This window comes from Labeo rohita, chromosome 7 (assembly GCF_022985175.1).
Source record: "Labeo rohita strain BAU-BD-2019 chromosome 7, IGBB_LRoh.1.0, whole genome shotgun sequence".
Classification (NCBI taxonomy): Eukaryota; Metazoa; Chordata; class Actinopteri; order Cypriniformes; family Cyprinidae; genus Labeo; species Labeo rohita.
Window position 1 is genome coordinate 33,253,555 of NC_066875.1, and position 16,901 is coordinate 33,270,455.

General features: G+C 36.6%; 2 protein-coding genes across 3 annotated transcripts in view; both read left to right on the plus strand.

Moving 5' to 3' along the window:
• Positions 1-1,258: 1,258 nt before the first annotated feature.
• On the plus strand, positions 1,259-3,345 carry tmem9b (TMEM9 domain family, member B). The gene is made up of 5 exons (XM_051114328.1): positions 1,259-1,556; positions 1,773-1,864; positions 1,976-2,084; positions 2,167-2,301; positions 2,422-3,345. The coding sequence occupies exons 1-5, from the start codon at positions 1,458-1,460 to the stop codon at positions 2,575-2,577; spliced, it is 591 nt and encodes a 196-aa protein (XP_050970285.1). The 5' UTR covers positions 1,259-1,457; the 3' UTR covers positions 2,578-3,345.
• A 484-nt stretch (positions 3,346-3,829) lies between these two features.
• dennd2b (DENN domain containing 2B) overlaps positions 3,830-16,901 on the plus strand; it is a 67,065-nt gene continuing 53,993 nt past the window's right edge. The window contains exon 1 of one of the 2 annotated variants that reach the window (XM_051114327.1): positions 3,830-3,951. The gene's annotated coding sequence lies outside the window, so the exon portion shown is untranslated. Of the gene's footprint in view, positions 3,952-10,583; positions 10,853-16,901 lie in introns of those variants that run through there. The other variant, XM_051114326.1, reaches the window with a different exon arrangement.

Genomic DNA, 16,901 nt, shown 5'->3' on the forward strand with positions numbered 1-16,901 from the left:
ATCAGTGATTTTCAACCAGGGGGTTCTTCAAGATATTAAACTTTTCTTTATTAAACCTATCCACCTTATGTGTGACCCTGGACCACAAAACTTCTTAATCTTAAGCAGCACGGGTATATTTGTAGCAATAGCCAAAAATGCATTGTATGGGTCAAAATAATTGATTTTTCTTTTATATCTTAAGTAAAGATCATGCTCCATGAAGATATTTTGTAAATTTCCTACCATAAATATATCAAAATGTAATTTATTATTAGCAATATGCATTGCTAAGAACTTTATTTGGAAAACTTCAAAGGCAATTTTTTCTTTTTTTTTCTTGCACCCTCAGATTACATATTTCTAAAGTTGTATCTCGGTCAACTGTTGTCCTATCCTAACAAACCATACATCAATGGAAAGCTTATTAATTCAGCTTTCAGATGATAAATCCATAAACCTCAATTGTTTTGCCATAAGAGTGAGCGTGGCCATTGTAAATGTAATGGGTCTGTCTTCCGGTGTCATTCACTTCCAGCTATTTTTGTACGAAGCAGATTGTTTTCCCGCTTAATATTGCAAACTGGTGTCTACCATATTATTTTAATGTATTATCTTGATTATGAACACACTGGTTTGTAGTGCAAACAGTTTTACCGTTTACACTTAGATATTCTTCTCATTATTTCCCTGAAGCGGCTAATGAGCCGGAAGTCTCGAATATTCACAGAAAACGGCTTAATTTCGCGTTAAAAAATTAGGTAGATGAAACAGAAATGATGACTTAAGGCAAGACACCCCTGGTGAATAGGATAGTTTTTTTTTATTAGACCTCGCGATAGTCCCGCAGATGACTTTTAAATTAAGAACTGCAAACATTTTCTGAAACGTTGCGTTAAAATATGGAAATTCATGCATTATCTAATCAAATATGCACTGATTTGCATATTTCCCCAGAACAGAAGCCTGAACATTCGATAAAGTCAAGTTCCAAATGCTTGCTTCATTTTTTTTTGACATATTACATTTAAATGTTTTGAAGAGGGCATGTGTTTTTATCATTCCACATATCAGAAAAAAAAAAAGTTGTATAAAATTAGGGATTTTATATACAAATAGGTTAAAATGGGCTGTCAATTAAAATAAGTTAAAATAAATATCTCTTTTCTTTGTAGTCAATGCAGTTTGAAGCATATAGCATCGTGCCTATGAATGTTTTGAACGATAAAGCGGAACGCGGTTCAATCTTACGGAAGAATGGTTCCCAATCACATGTTTCCGGAGGGAAGTGTTAATGTCCGGACCGGCTGCTGATGGTCAGCTGATGTGTCAAACAGAGTCCAACCCTCAAGCGTTGTTTTGTTGACGTTTATTCGGCCCGAAAGAGTTCTAGCCATTGCTAATGTAATATTTTCTCGGTTTCCTGCTATATCTTTCTTCAATATTTGACGACGTTTTCTTAAGCGGAAGCGAAAAAGATGTATCGATTGACCTCAAGAGCCGCTGTCAGTCTGTTGACGTTTTCATCGCTAGTGTGTTTTCTGCTGATATTATCAGCGCAAACATCAGAAGCTAAGGTAAAATATGATATTTATCACTGTGTGTTAGTTGTGAAGCTGTTGTGTTGTTGGCAGTGCTAACTAGCCGTTAGCATGTCAATAGTACGTATTTATAAATGAACAAATCAAACTTTTCCTTATCGGAAACAATGTCAGGTGGATTCTAAACTAACCAAAGTGTAGTGATATTAATTGCTATTCACTGGTGTAAATATATGTGGTCACTCTTCACAGAATTCAGAAGACATCAGGTGCAAATGTATCTGTCCACCTTATAAGGACATTGCTGGGCAGATCTACAATCGAAACTTTTCCTTGAAGGACTGGTAAATGATTTACTACTCTTAATACGAGTCTACAGTAACTTCTGTGATTAACTAACCCCATGACTCTCTATTCACTGATTAGTAACTTTTCAAATGTAATAATTTGCACAGTAATTGCCTTCATGTGGTGGAGCCCATGCCTGTTGGAGGCCAAGATGTGGAAGCATACTGTTTACGCTGTGAATGCAAATATGAAGAAAGGAGCTCTGGAACCATCAGAGTAAGCTCAGTGTCTTTATATAGTATGCTATGACTTAAAACAAGTTAAAACAGAGAAACAATCATCTTTCTCTCTTTTACAGGGCACCATTATAGCATACCTGTCTATTCTGGGCCTTCTGTTGTTGTATATGGTCTATCTGACACTGTTGGAGCCTATATTGAAGAGAAGACTGTTTGGCCATTCACAGCTCATTCAGAGTGATGATGATGTTGGGGTAAGTGTTTTGTTGTTTTATCTTTATAGATACAAGATGACTAAAAAAGCTGTGTTACAAAATAGATGCAGTAATTTTATGTCATATAAAGTGCGATAACATTAAATACTGTCGTTACAGGACCAGCAGCCGTTCGCCAATGCTCACGATGTGCTTTCCCGCTCTCGCTCTCGTTCCAACATGCTAAACAAAGTGGAGCACGCGCAGCAGCGCTGGAAGAGGCAGGTGCAAGAACAGCGCAAGTCTGTCTTCGACCGCCACGTGGTGCTTAGCTAAAAGCCTTCACAGTCTGGACTGTTTTAAGTGGGTTCTGGTACTGTGCTAAAGGCTGGGTCTTCTCAATCTCATTGGTCTGCCTGAGCAACCCCCAGTGACCCCACTGTGTTCATTTCTTGATGTGTAGGTTTGTCGTCTTGACCAATGTGTGCGACTAAACCTTGTTTATTAGTAGTTTGCTTGATACAGACGGTTTGCATTAATCATCACTGTGTTGAAATCATGCACTCTGAAATTAGCAAAAAAAAGTTTACTTCTACTGCAGTCCAGTTACACCGAACTTCATGTGGGGATAGAAGTGCCAATTTCCTCATTGAAATTAGGTGATCCATTTATTCACTAAATCATTTTATATAAATTTCAGAATTGTTACTAAACAAAAAAAATATCGATTTCCAGTCTCAATGTACAGTGTAAAATGACCCCATCTTTCTTCTCTACTTACTCTTTCTTACCTTCCGCGTTACTGTTAACTATTGTATGTAAATAAGCAGTGAATGTGTTTTGTCCTTGTCCTCAAATGATATGCTGTATGACTAACTTCCAAATTCATTTCTTTAGCTTTGTGTAGATTTAGATTCATTGCACAGTTCCTTTTATTGTTTTTGAAGGACAGTATTCATAAGGTACATTCTTTGAAGGTATAAGAATTATATTCTTTGTCATTAATATGTGTATATATAATAATTGAAATGTTCAGGTACACGATTTAACAAAGAGAGCTGTTTTGACCTTTTGATTTACATTACAGTTTTGTTAATATGTGAATTCCGGTTTCTTGTCTGCGTTTGTTCCGGTGTTGTGCTGTCAAACCCACTGCTGTAATGACGCAGTTTCGTAATGGTAATTGCGTTTTGAATACCCAGGAGGCGCTGTTTCCAAACAGACCTTTTGCATTGGCGTCAAAAAACAGCGCCAGATTCATGTGGGATTAAACGTGAAAAGTTAAAAACGATAATAAAATTGAGTCTTATACTTTAGACTTACAATTGGCAGGAGAATCCTCTCAATTATTCAGTTCAGTGAGTGTACATCCAACGGGAACTCCACTTTTCACATCATAAACACAGCGAACTGTTCATTTTTTCATTGAAAAGCTGAGCGTATTATTTTATACCGAAGGTATTTACCTCATAAATGAACTAGACAACGTGAAATATGTTTACATAGCCTATCCATATCACATTTCTCACATAACGGTTCTCATCATTTCCTGCGCTCCCTCCTCCTCCTCCTCCCAGCCAAAAATACTGGGACGGACAGATCAGCGCGCAATCAGAAGGCACTCCACTGAAAACTAAACTCGCGCAAACTCACAGCATGGATATGTGAAAAGGTAACCTTGACAACACAAGCGTCACTTACCCAGAGAAGGTAGGAATTTCATTATCTGACTGTCTTCTTGATGTTCGCTGCTCCTTTGCTTTTGGATAAGAAAAAAAATCTCTACGAGTAGTGGCAATAATGCTGCAGAGAATTTTAAATGACCTAAGTTGTCTGTAAAGACATAAATAAAAGCATAACAGAAAAACAAATTTAAAAAAAGAGTTAGAAGTTGAATAATATGCAAATAATAATATCATAATAGAAAAGATTGAATGCGTTTGGATATGGGCAATTAAAATGGACCGGGGCTCGAATGTGTTCTGAAGTCGCTAGAACTGTAAACGGGGGGAAAGAAAATTTGCTCCATTATGAGAGACATAATAAACACTCTTATGAGAGCAGTGGATGACAGTAGCCTACTAATCAGGATGGATTGTGTGTGCATTAGAGAGTCATAAACTCCTCTGTGGTGTTTTACTGAGAACCTGAAACAAGGAGGCGCTCTTAAACCTTATAAAATCGCTGAGAAACTGATGGATGCTTCATAGTCACTACTGTTTCTTATAATTATCATTAAGACAATATGAAGCAATTGTTATTTTAAATCAGTATGTAAATATATATATTTTTACAACGAATTCTTTCGTGTTGGTTGAGTTCTGCTATCACTGTTGCTAGAAATATCTTAAATTTAGATTACGTTTTCAGTCTGACCTTAGACTAACAGCAACAGTTCACTGCTTTTACACTCTTTCTTATCTCTGTGGTAAATAACACCATCATCTGGTTGTCTGTCCCCCAGGGCCTCACTGTGGGAAATGATTAGGGCAGAAACCACAGCTCTTTCTGTATCTTTCTCTCTCTCTTTCTGACTGTGTCTCTGCCTCAAGGCTGTCTGTCCTTTCCCCTTGGCTTATCATGGTTCCTTGACATATCTATCTTGAATGTTTCTTTTTGGTGTGCCCTTGCCCTTGTTTGAAATGTAATTCCTGTCGTTGCAACATTGCAAGAAACTCTGAAAACAGTGGTTCGTATTGATATCAAAATATATGGACATTATGTTGGACATTAAGTGTTATTATTTCAAGCTAAATGCTAGGATGCAATTATGCTTTCAGAAAGGTAAATGGTTTGACATGTTTGTGCTCAAGTTCATAAAATTACAAAATGTTAAACTACCAGTCAAAAATTTTTGAACAGCAAGATTTTTAATTTATTTATTTTTTCGAAACAAAGTACAGCAAAACAGTATTTTTTTTTACTATTTAAAATAACTGTTTTCTATTTGAATATATTTTAAAATGTAACTTATTCCTGTGATCAAAGCTGAAAGTACTGAAAGATCATATGACTGGAGTAATGATGCTAAAAATTAAACTCCAGAATCACCAGAATAAATTACATTTTAAAATATATTCAAATAGAAAACAGTTATTTTAAATAGTAAAAATATTTCAAAATTGTACTGTTTTTGCTGTAGTTTGGATCAAATAAATGCAGGCTTAGTACGTAGAAGAAATGTCTTTAAATAACATTTTAAAAAATATATTTTGACTGGTAGTGTTGCTTTTATGTTCATGTATTGTCTATAAAAATACAACAAGGAGAAGTCTAAAGACCAAAAAAGACATTCTGAATGAAGAAAGAAAAAACATAATTCTATTATTTCATCTTTCATCATTGCTTAATTCATTTGTACACATATGTAGGTTACATGGGGAACACTGATGGCTCCCGTTTTGTAGAATGAACCATAATACAAAACATTTTCCCATAATTTTGAGCATTATCCAAGTATAACTTGAATATTGAAAACAGTATTCTGCTTTGTATTTTCAAATGACTGAACAGAATGATTGTGACAGGAATATTTTGTGGTATGGGTGTGGTGAACATTCAGCGCTGTTGGAAACAGATACTGTTGTATTTTGGAGATTTTGTGGGTTTTGCTGAACATGACTGATGGAGCTCTTACAAATGTGTTTAAGGAAGAGGAAACAATTTAACAGCTCTGGCATAATGTTTCTCATGAGCCTAACTACTTTAACAGGTGTAAATTGTACTTTTGACTTGTAATTGACTCGGTAGCGGAAATGTAAGTGTATTTGAAAATAAAAAATCAGACGAAAGGAAATACCTTGGAGAAACCAAATAGCATAGTAGTATAGTATAGTATGCTTTCCATGATGGCGATGTAACATGTTAAAGAAGTAGTTCACCCCCCCAAAAAAAGAAATCTGTTAAACATTTACCCACCCAGCACAGACCATTCAAGATGTGAATGAGATTGTTTCTTCATCAGAAAAGATTTGGAGAACACACAATAAACACTACAATAATTCACAAGTAATCCAAACAACTTTATGTCTGTCAATTAATGTCTTGTGAAGTGAAAGCTATGTGATCCATCATTAAAATGATTATAACTTCAAACCATTGCTTTCAGCTAAAATACGAGTCCTCAATCCATCATATTGCTTTATTCAGTAAAAAAAAAAAAGCCTCATCTTAATCAGTAGAGAAATATGCACAGATCAAGCACTGTTTAAATAAATATTTCAATGTATTTTGATGTGAGAGGACGATAGATGATGGATTTTTACAGGAGGAGGCATTATTACAGATTATGGACTCTTATTTAGGCCAGAAGTGAGGGTTTAAAATGAGAAAAGCGTTAATAATGGATTTGTTTCTTACAAACATACAGCTTCTCACTTCACAAAACTTTAATTGATGGACTGGAATCATATTGTGATGTTGTTTGGACTCATTCTGACGGCACCCATTCACTGCAGGCATCTTTAAAGTCAGTGTATAATGGTTGAAAGGTGCAATGCCCAAGTAGTACTTTATAGTGTTAATCCATCAAAAATGAGTTTAAAAGAACAGAACGAAACTAAGTCTCAATCACTGAGAGTATACACTTGGTTGAATATTAATATTCAAGTTAATATGTTGTATAATATGTAGCAGAACTGACATGAGTAAATGTTCTAATATTCTTAAGGCTAAAAAAGAAGATCCTCAGAAGAATACAGCTGCATATTTCACCAACTTCCTCTGAGAAAAGACTAAAGGAGCACTGAGACTTCCGTAATTGCAATCACAGGGATGATGGGATACCCCAGGGGGATGCATCTCAAGTATTTATCACAGTCCTTACCACTCAGATGCTGCTATCAGGATGTAATGGATTATTATGTGCCGGACACACTTACATGGAGTTGCTGCTGACAGATTAAAAACAAAGCCCATGTGGAGAAGCTGTGGACTTTATTCTTGACAAAACAACAGAAATAAGCTCAATGTTGTGGTTCCCACTGCTGAGCTTGGTTATCCAGAGACCATATTGAGAATGCATTATGTTCTGATTAGGTCAACACTTAGACGGCAATGATTAGAAAAAAGGATGTTTGGCTTTTAGATTACTCCATTTCTAGCAAACACTTTCAGTCGCATATTTTAGCGTCATGATCACCCTAACAGGCATCCTCTACCATGGGAGATGTTTAGTCTGGGCCTCATGGTGTTCTTGACATTGGCTGCTCAAAATCAGGATACAAGGTTAAATATAGTGAAGGCTCGCTTGAAACGTGAGAGTAACATGACAAGTTAGGATTTGACCTTATTGAGCAAACAGTATACCAAATTTCTGTCTGATGCATAATGATATGGTTTCACAACTTTATTGTACTCTATTTATATTGCTTCTCATGGTTTTGCAACAAAAAAGCAATTTCAGACTGACCCAACATTACTTTTCCTTGAGCTTCTTGCATTATTTCCCTCTAAATAACACCTGGAGTGAATGAGTGTTCTTGGAACCCGATGAAGTGATGATCTGTGGCGTAACTGTCCCTGAGCTATTATCTAAGCAATTTAATACAGATTTGAGAAAGACTCCCACATTACGTGCCAACACCAGAAACCACATTTCGGCTGAGGTATTGGTACAATCTGAAAGAGTTTCAGAGAAAGTTATGAACATGTTGTCATTGTAAAACTTTGTCAACCACAGATCCCTGCTTCTTATTGCGGTTGCTTATTTGGCTGCAGGTTGCTTATTTGCGCAAGTTTCAATCTAACAGAGACTGCTTTTAATGCGTCAAACCTTATATTGAAAGTGGGATTTTAATATAAGATTGACTCATGACTGACTTGGATAACTTAGAGGTTCGGTTTTCAGATTGCTCAACATGTTGAGATTCTGACATTCTACTATTTTTCTCCAGTTAGCTCGAAGATTAAAAAAGTTAACAGGTTTTGGTTTGTTCTGTAGATATTCTTAACTACAAAAGCCATACATTTGCGTCAGTATTGGAGTTTTGTTTTGATAGTTTCTCAACTTTTTCCTTCCTTGTTTTTTTTTTTTGTTACAAACATCATACAAAGTTAACAACTCTATCATTAATGTAGAAATACCTTTGATTACTGTTTTGTGGCTACAAAAATGTCCATCAGCATCCATTGCTTACTGATCTGAGCTAAATCAGAATTTGTGCATATTTAGAGACAATATCTTTTTCAGCCTTCACTCCAAGTACATTTTCAAAGGTTCTTTGTCTGTTTGTTCTTGAACTTATGCTTCACATACATGTGATTGCATACCACAGTTTAGACAGCTGTTTGCAATGTGTTAAGCTTGTACTCTGCTGCTGAGAAACTGAAGATGTCTGAAGCATATGGATAATGGTAAATCACATATCTCAAGATATTGAACTCTATGCTCCTCTGAAATTATTTATTCTCCACCCCAAATTAAGCAGAATTTGTGTTCATAAAGCTATCAATGAAAAAGACTCTTTGTACAATGTTTGATGACAAAATTGCTCTAAACAAGTAATCATTAAAAATGAAACCCATACCAGCAAGAAAACAAAACAATAAATGTTGCTTACTACAACAACTATTCTTCATATTACCTTTTCTCAGCATGAGCCTGTGGGTTTGCCTTCAGCGAGATCATGAAAATGGGCCCCGCTGGTGTACAAAATGTCATAATATTAAATCATCCAAACAACCACTGCAATCATGTGACACTGAAAAATTGTGCTTGAAATTTCATAACAACCGACATTACACTGTGTGTAAATCTATATTTAGTGCAACAAAAGCTGTGCAAAAGCAAAAAAGTTCAAACAGAAGTAAAAATTAGTGGGGAAAAATTAAGTGTATCATATAACTTTAAAGTCAGAATGCCGGCTCCTGCGTCTGCAGCAACGCATGTGAGAAGAAATAGTTCAATAAAGTCATTATTTTTGTTTTCTTTGCGCATGAAACATATTCTTGTAGCTTCATAAAATTAAGGTTGAAGCGCTGATGTCACATGGACTATTTTATCGATGTCCTTACTACCTTTCTGGGCCTTGAACATGGTAGTTGCATTGCTGTCTGTACAAGACGTTTGTGTTGTAAAGATGAACGAAGGTCTTACGGGTTTGGAACAACATGAGGGTGAGTAATTAATGACAGAATTTACATTTTTGAGTGAACTAAACCTTTAAAATAATTAAATAATAATTTGTATAATAAATAATTTAGAATATATAATTCTATGACTAAAAGAGCAGATTTTTTGTAACGTTACGAGACAAACCTTATTAACCATTCAAAACGTTTTGTTTTGACCATTCAAAACGCTTTACACAAACAGCAAGCAAAAACCAAAGTCATTTGAATCTCCACAAAGTGGAATGAGCGGCCATATTGGTGATATTCAGATGTAAACAACAGCATGGATTGCAGGGTTAATGTAGTACTGAATAGTTGCTCTGCTAATTTATGCTGTCTAAACCACGGAAATAACGTGTGGATGCTCCTAAATCATATAAAGACTTAGTAAGCTGATATTTTGACAAATTAAAGTTAATAGGTGGTAAAGATATATAGGAGCAGGATTAATTAAGATAATAGCCTAATTATTTCACCTACCTGACCGGAAATGATAAGAACAAACACAAATGTTGTCAAGATGTTTGCCCTGGAAATCCTGGTTCAGTTTGGCCTACCACAAACGCATTTTGTTCCTTAGTTTTTTGCAGTCTATAATACTCCAAATGTTTTCTCAGTCCAACCGATTAGTACAGCCCATAACATGACAATAACTGACCATTTTTAGCAGCAATAATCAGCAAAATTTGCGAGTTCCGTTGGGTTCAGTGGCGTGTGTTTACATTCAGTGCGTCAATATGGCCGATTGATGTTGTGTTAGCGTTAAAGTTACTGTTTTATCGCTCGCTGCTTTTGATATTATAGAGTCGTATTTGTTGTCATTTTTCAGTTATGTTATTATTCATGTTATTATTCAGACCTCATCCGTTTTTGTGGTCAATTTTTGATAAGTAAATTACTGAGATTCGCGCGGGTTTGCAGATTTAATTACAAAGAACTAGAGCAGAATAGTGTTATTGTCAGTGATTACGATTCGCCCAATTAATATGGATCTCTCTGCGAGCCTCCTTAAGTATTTCTTCGGTGTCCTGGGAGACCGCTTTGTACTATGGTCTTTTTATTCCTGTTCAAATAAGGAGCTATTCTGTCCTGTTTTTTCCTGGGGAAGGATGAAGGAACCATCAGGCAAAATAGCTATATGTGAAATGTGAAAGGCACTTATTTTAGCCTCCCTTAATTTGCCATTGTAACATATCGTGTAGAGTTCAGATCCATGTGGCTCATGTGAAGAACAGCCTGTTTAGTTTCGTGTGGGAGCGCGAGAACGTGGAGAGGCGAGTGGGGGGCAAAACAATCCGTCTCTATGGCAACTAGCTCAGCCTTCTGCCAGAGAGAGAGTTCTCAAGTAGGGAGGGATTTACCCCGCTTGAAAGGACATGACTGGAAGTTCAGGGAAAAGTTCCAGGTATTACCGGCAAATCGATGGGTTTTTGCAATCGTTACGAGTGTTTGTGAGACAATGAAGAAAATGACACAAACAGCGGGACTTTTCGTTCAGGTAAAACTTTTATCTCATTCTAGCGGGGTTACATTGTATGAAAATGAGCACAGTCAATCGCAAACAAAGGCTGTGTGTCAAAACCTAGTGCGCTTCCTTGCTGGAAAGCATTTTTGAGCATCTATGGAACAAAAACGCTTAGAATTTGGAACGCGAGTGATTCCTGCTCAAGAACACGAAGTTCAGATATCTAGTCTAGCTTGTGAGTTACAGCCAAAGTGAATAGTGCATGTTTCATATGTAAATGTGGGGCAGGACATGACTTTGTGTTGAAATGTGGTTCAAATTGTATAACGTCATATGTGTTTACCTTATTTGGTCATTTCCCAACTCATATGATTCTTATGAATCTCGCCTGTTTGCTCAATCGTGTAATAGGCTGATGTTTTATTTTATTTGAGGAACAGTTTGGGGTTCCAAGGTCAAGTCTGGTTTATATCTTTCTCTGATAGAGCACAAAAAAGTTTATAGATTGGTTTAGTGCCCAGAGCAGTTGTTGATGTGTATTCTTAAAGCTCAAATAATAGAGCTTGGCATTAGCAATGCTAAGGTCATAGGTTCAATTCCCAGGGAATGATACATTGACTAAAAACAATACTTTGCAATATAATCCACTTTGGATGAAAGCATATACCAAACGCATTAATGTAAATGTTGAATGAGCAAGGATTGACACCAGATAAATATTTCGTTAATGGCACATTTCAGCTGTTTCCACTAAAATCATGCACTTATTTGAGCACACACACCCACAGACATGTACACATGAAGGTTACATGATCACTGTTCAAGTATACAGTGCCCCCTGCTTTCAGTTTTGGCAGCTACTGCAGCTGCAAGCTCTTTTTTCTGAACTTTCTGAACAGACTATCTATTGTGCTATTGGAACAATGACCCTTCCTTCTCATTGGTCTGGATTGTCAGCTCAATCATGGGAGCCGCTCTGTTCTCTGTCCAGTGCTTGCGCAATATGGATCAGGGTGGGATGTCACCAAACTTTGAACAAAATAGACAGCCCTGCCATCATAATGTCTAACAAACCTTTTTATGAGGTTAAGCTCTAGTTGGTCCAGAGCTTGTCATTCCACTGTGAATGTGATTTTGTGAACACACAGTGATGCAAGGACTCTAATTTCCACTGCATCTTGTGTCAAACAATGAAATGCACAGTATTACGTGCACTTTATGGAATCTTCCCAGATTCCGTTTTTGACTTGTTATTGGTTTTTCGTATGCACTTTCATTGTTTAATTTAGTAGCTTGATAATAGTAATTGTTATACTTTGTGATTGCATTTTCTTCTAGGAGCGATTCATTCGTGAGAGCAAACATGACTATTACAAAAGAACAATTGAACTTGTAAAATCCTTTTCAGTGTGGTGCACTGAATGAACATCATTGCCTTTAAGGAACTGCGCATCATGGTTTTTGTTCTGACGCACCTGTAATTTCCCCAAACTTTAAACATGTTGTGACTTGCTTTAATAGTGAGATGGCTGACCTTCAGATTACATCATGTGCTTCAAAATGTGTCATATCTAAGCTTTAATAAAGCATTTATCATCCCAGGTCTAAGGAGTGATTTCATTATAGCTGTCCTTGAGTAACTTTTTCAGTCTAGGGTGGGGAGTCAAAACAAGGAACTTTAATGTTGTGTGTCATTGGTATTACAGAGAAACATCGCTTGTCACCTGTCAGTCCGACAAGGCTGGGGATTATGGTTTACGTGAATCAGTAGTAATTTTTATGGGAAAGAAGGTAGCTTTTTGTCTTGTTGTTGTGTAACATCCTCAAATCTCTGTAAACTACCAAACACAATAGACTGTGATGCAAGTCTGATGCATCAACATGTAGCAGTCTGATTTCCTTACATGACTCAAATGGCTGGATGTTCAAAGGCATAGTTCATCTACAAATGAAAATTTGCTAACATTTCCTTTTGCCTTTGTGTGTTTTCTTTTTTATGAACTTTGAAACTTTGATTTTGATGTGTTGCAGTGAAGACATTTAGGGTCTTCATTATATGATGATAATTTTCCACAAAAGAAACAGTGAAATGCTCATGAAGTGACTCTCAGGGCAGTTCTAGAGATTATGTTTATGTGTTCAGGCGGCAGAGGCTAAAATACAGCGCAGGCTTCATGTGTATGTGTGTAGTAAACAAACCTGCGGGTCTGCGCCATTCACTAACACAGACATGCAGAAATATGGCTCTTATTAAAATGCATTCTTAAAGTAACGGTACTAGTAAAATGCAGAATCGTATCATTTTCAAAAGCAGGTTATCGCGATACTTTTTAAGTACCGGTATGTCGTGCAACACTACTAGTCATGTAGTGTAATCATGTAATGTCACATAATCCTTTAGAAATCATTCTAAAATGCTCATTTGGTGCTCAAGAAACATTTCTGATTATCAATTTTGAATACAGTTGTGCCACTTAATATTTTAATGAGAAGTGTGATGACTTTTTTCAGTATTCTTTAATGAATAGGAAGTTCATAGAACATACATTTATTTGAAATAGATTTTTTTTGTAAATATATTTACTGTTCCTTTTTTTTCAGTTTAATCTTTTATTTCCTTAAAAACATAAAACCCCCAATCTTTTGACATCTGAGAACAGATTGAAATTTAGGTTGTCACTAGGGCTGTAACGATTATTTTAGTAATCGAGTAATTGTCCACTTAATCTTTAATATTTGGTATTTAATATTTATTATAATATTCTTTATGACAGAAATGCTGTTTAACTGCAATTGAAACTGCAATTTATTGAATACATGGACATTAAAACGTGTAAACTCAGAATGAGGATTTGAGCTTTTATTTTGAAATCGCAATAACCAGCATATTGAGAAAGATACTAATGTATTCTCCTGTGTTCGAGTAGGTTTATAAATGATGTACATGACAAATCTAATGAAATGGCGCACATTACATTTCCAGTTTAACGTTATAATAAACCCACAGTTAACCCACGTTATAATAAACTCACAGTTAAATGCAGAGTTTGAGACGCTCCACATGTGAAGCGCATATATTAGACCTGCGACGCATATATTTACTTAATTGAATCATAGCGTTTGTCAATTCACAATAGCATTATCCTTCATTTTTATTTTAAAATGGGTTTATTATATCATGCAGGTTGGAAAGTGCTCTAATGATGTGTTTTTTTATGTATTTTCATCCCAGAAATGTGTCATTTCCGGTATTTTGCCGATTACTCGACACAGGCAAATTGCAGTCAAGTATTTTTATAATCGCCATAGTTGTCACTCTTTTCTGCATTTTGGAACTGGTGCATCAAACAGCCAGTGACGTTTTAGTCAGTGATGTCAAAATCTTGTTTGAATTTGAGTACAGTCACAAATATTTGTGATTTTTTTTTAGAACTTTGGCAGAGGTGGAAATGATCAGAATAACAATTCGAAGCTGGCATGAAGCGAAAGTTCACCATGTGTATTTTGTAAATCTGCTTTATCTGCTTGTCTGTTTACAATCAACTGCAAGGCAGCATTCATTTTTGAGTGCAGTGGCCACATCTTAAAATCCAAACAACAATCAATGGATAAAACCAAGTTCCTACCCTTCATTTTTTTTTTTTTTTTTTTTTGATAATCTGCTTCAGGTGGAAGTACATCAAAATATGGAAGAGAAAATGTCACTACTTGTGTTTCATCATGACTTTTGACTTCTGTCTGTTTCTTGTGTCTGTAAATTATGGTATAGCTTGAAATATAGTATGAGTCATGTAGGCTGTGCTACTTTTGGATTTGTTTGTCTTGTTTTTTGCACACTTTGATAACTTTGAACTGTTCTGTGAAGAAGATCTGCACTAAGAATTTATTTGGTTTTTTCATGCAGCACAAAAGAAACCATAAACAGGTTTGAAACCACATGAGGGTGAGCAAATAATGAAAGAGTTTGATATGAACTATCCCTTTAAAATAATATTTGCCATAACTGAGATTTCATAGAAGCTCTAGCTGAGTGAGGGCAACTGTTCTGTCTTCAGTCTGCCTGATAAAGCACAATATTTACTCTGTAAATCCCGATAAGTATGGTGTACTAAATTGTTTAAGGAAAATGAGTGCTTTGAGTCTTTTGAACTGAATGGGTTCTTGTTTCTATGTACATGTTTCTATTTTTAGTGTTCACATAGTTAAGATACAAATATGGTTTTGAAGTCATGTTTGATTGAAAGTCATAAACGAATTGAAGAAACTCACCAAGGATTGAAATTAAACTAGATCTGTTTGGCACTTATTGTCAGATTTCCACATGTCACTTTGTGAGCTGCATTACGCAGTTTTTTAACGTGTGAATCTCTCCTTTCGCTTGTGACTTGGAAAACAGAAAGAACTGTAAACAGCTGAAAGTCAGGGAAGACAGAGACTGAAAAGGGCTTAAAAATTGGTTCCATCTGGCCTGTCCAGTCAGCACTATGGGAGCAAGGAATCGTGGGTATTGTGTGGGGAGCGTGCAGCTGCTGGGCGCTGTGACAGGCCAAGTTCCACAGTTCATGAAAGCCTCAGAAGGAAAGACGTTTAAGCTCGACAGGGTACAACAATTCCCCCCCACCCCACCGCCTCCGACCCAGAGACAAACGCTCTGTCGTTATTCACAGGCTCTGCAGACTGAGTGAAAAGGAAACAAAAGACACCCCTCTCGTATGCTCTGCCTTTTCCTTTTCAGGGAAATTTTAATTAGTGGTGCCAGGGGGATTCGTCCAGGTGGGAGCATGTTTAAAAACTCCTTATAAAATCACAGACACATTGATCATCTTTTCTTGCCTCAATCTAAACACAACGTGCTCGGCTGATAACAGCAGCATTAACGTACCTCGTGCAGTATATAAATCACAGCAAGAGCCCTGATGAGGACCATATGACGGTGCGAGCTAAGAAGCTGGAAGGGGGGTCTCTCTTTCCTGTGGTATTTATGCTGTAATCTAACCCCCATTCTCACACAGTCATGTCTGATTTGGTAATAACAACATAGACTTGGAGTTTACAGGCCATGAGGAAAGAAAGGAGGAAGAGTAATCGTCTCTGGTGCAAAATGGTCTCTGGTGAAGGCAAAACCATGTTCATTTTCTCTTAGGGGTTTTGACGTGTAGGAGCAGCTGAGAATATGCAGTGATTCGTGCTCTACTGCTTGCTTTAGAGAGGTTAAAAGTAAAGTGTATTAGGCTAATCTAAGACAGTTTCGATCTGATCATGGCACATTGGAGAAGTCGAAAGTGCAAAAAGTCACAGAAAATAGAATTGAAACATCTTGTGCAGAATTATTTTGACTGTATGCAAGTCAACTTCTGCTATTCAGGTTCAATGAGCTGTTTAATTTTCCGACGGAAATAAATAACTTTTTGGTCAATGATCAGCAAAATTTTATGTGATCTCCATGCTTGAGTAACTTAAAAAAAAATCTACCCTGTCCGTGGTGTCATGTTTATTGACATTAAACGAATCCCTTCCTGTCACTTTAAGAATTCCTCCTCTTTCAGAAACTCTGATGTGTTGAATGTGCGCTTTGACGGACGGGGCAAATATTAGTGCATTCCTTTTGAATGGAGCACCGCTCTCCGCTAGCCAAGTGACCTGTCGTCACTGACAAGGCTGTGGCCTGATGGTCTCGTCTTGAACCCTTAACATTCCTCACTGTGTCACTCACCCGAGGAGGCTGGTCAGATACTGTTTGTTTAAATCACTGATAAAGGAGCTTACTTTTTAACCACCCGCTGTTCAAGGACACTTTGAACAAAGATGTTCTCTCTTCTGTTGCTGAAAATGCTAATGGAAAGGTGGCTGTTCTGTGTGTAGAGCTCTTCATGACGTCAGTCATTTGTAGGCCAACCCAGAAGGCTAGTTCAACATCAGTTCCATGGTAATCTCTAATAGGGTTTATGAGGAAAACTAAGATATGTGGTAAACCAGTGTTTCCCACAGACTTGCACTCTATCTTGCTTTCCCGAAGGGAATTTACTGGAACTTATCTTTTCAATACGATAAAAATATCAATATTTGATGCCAATTTTGATAT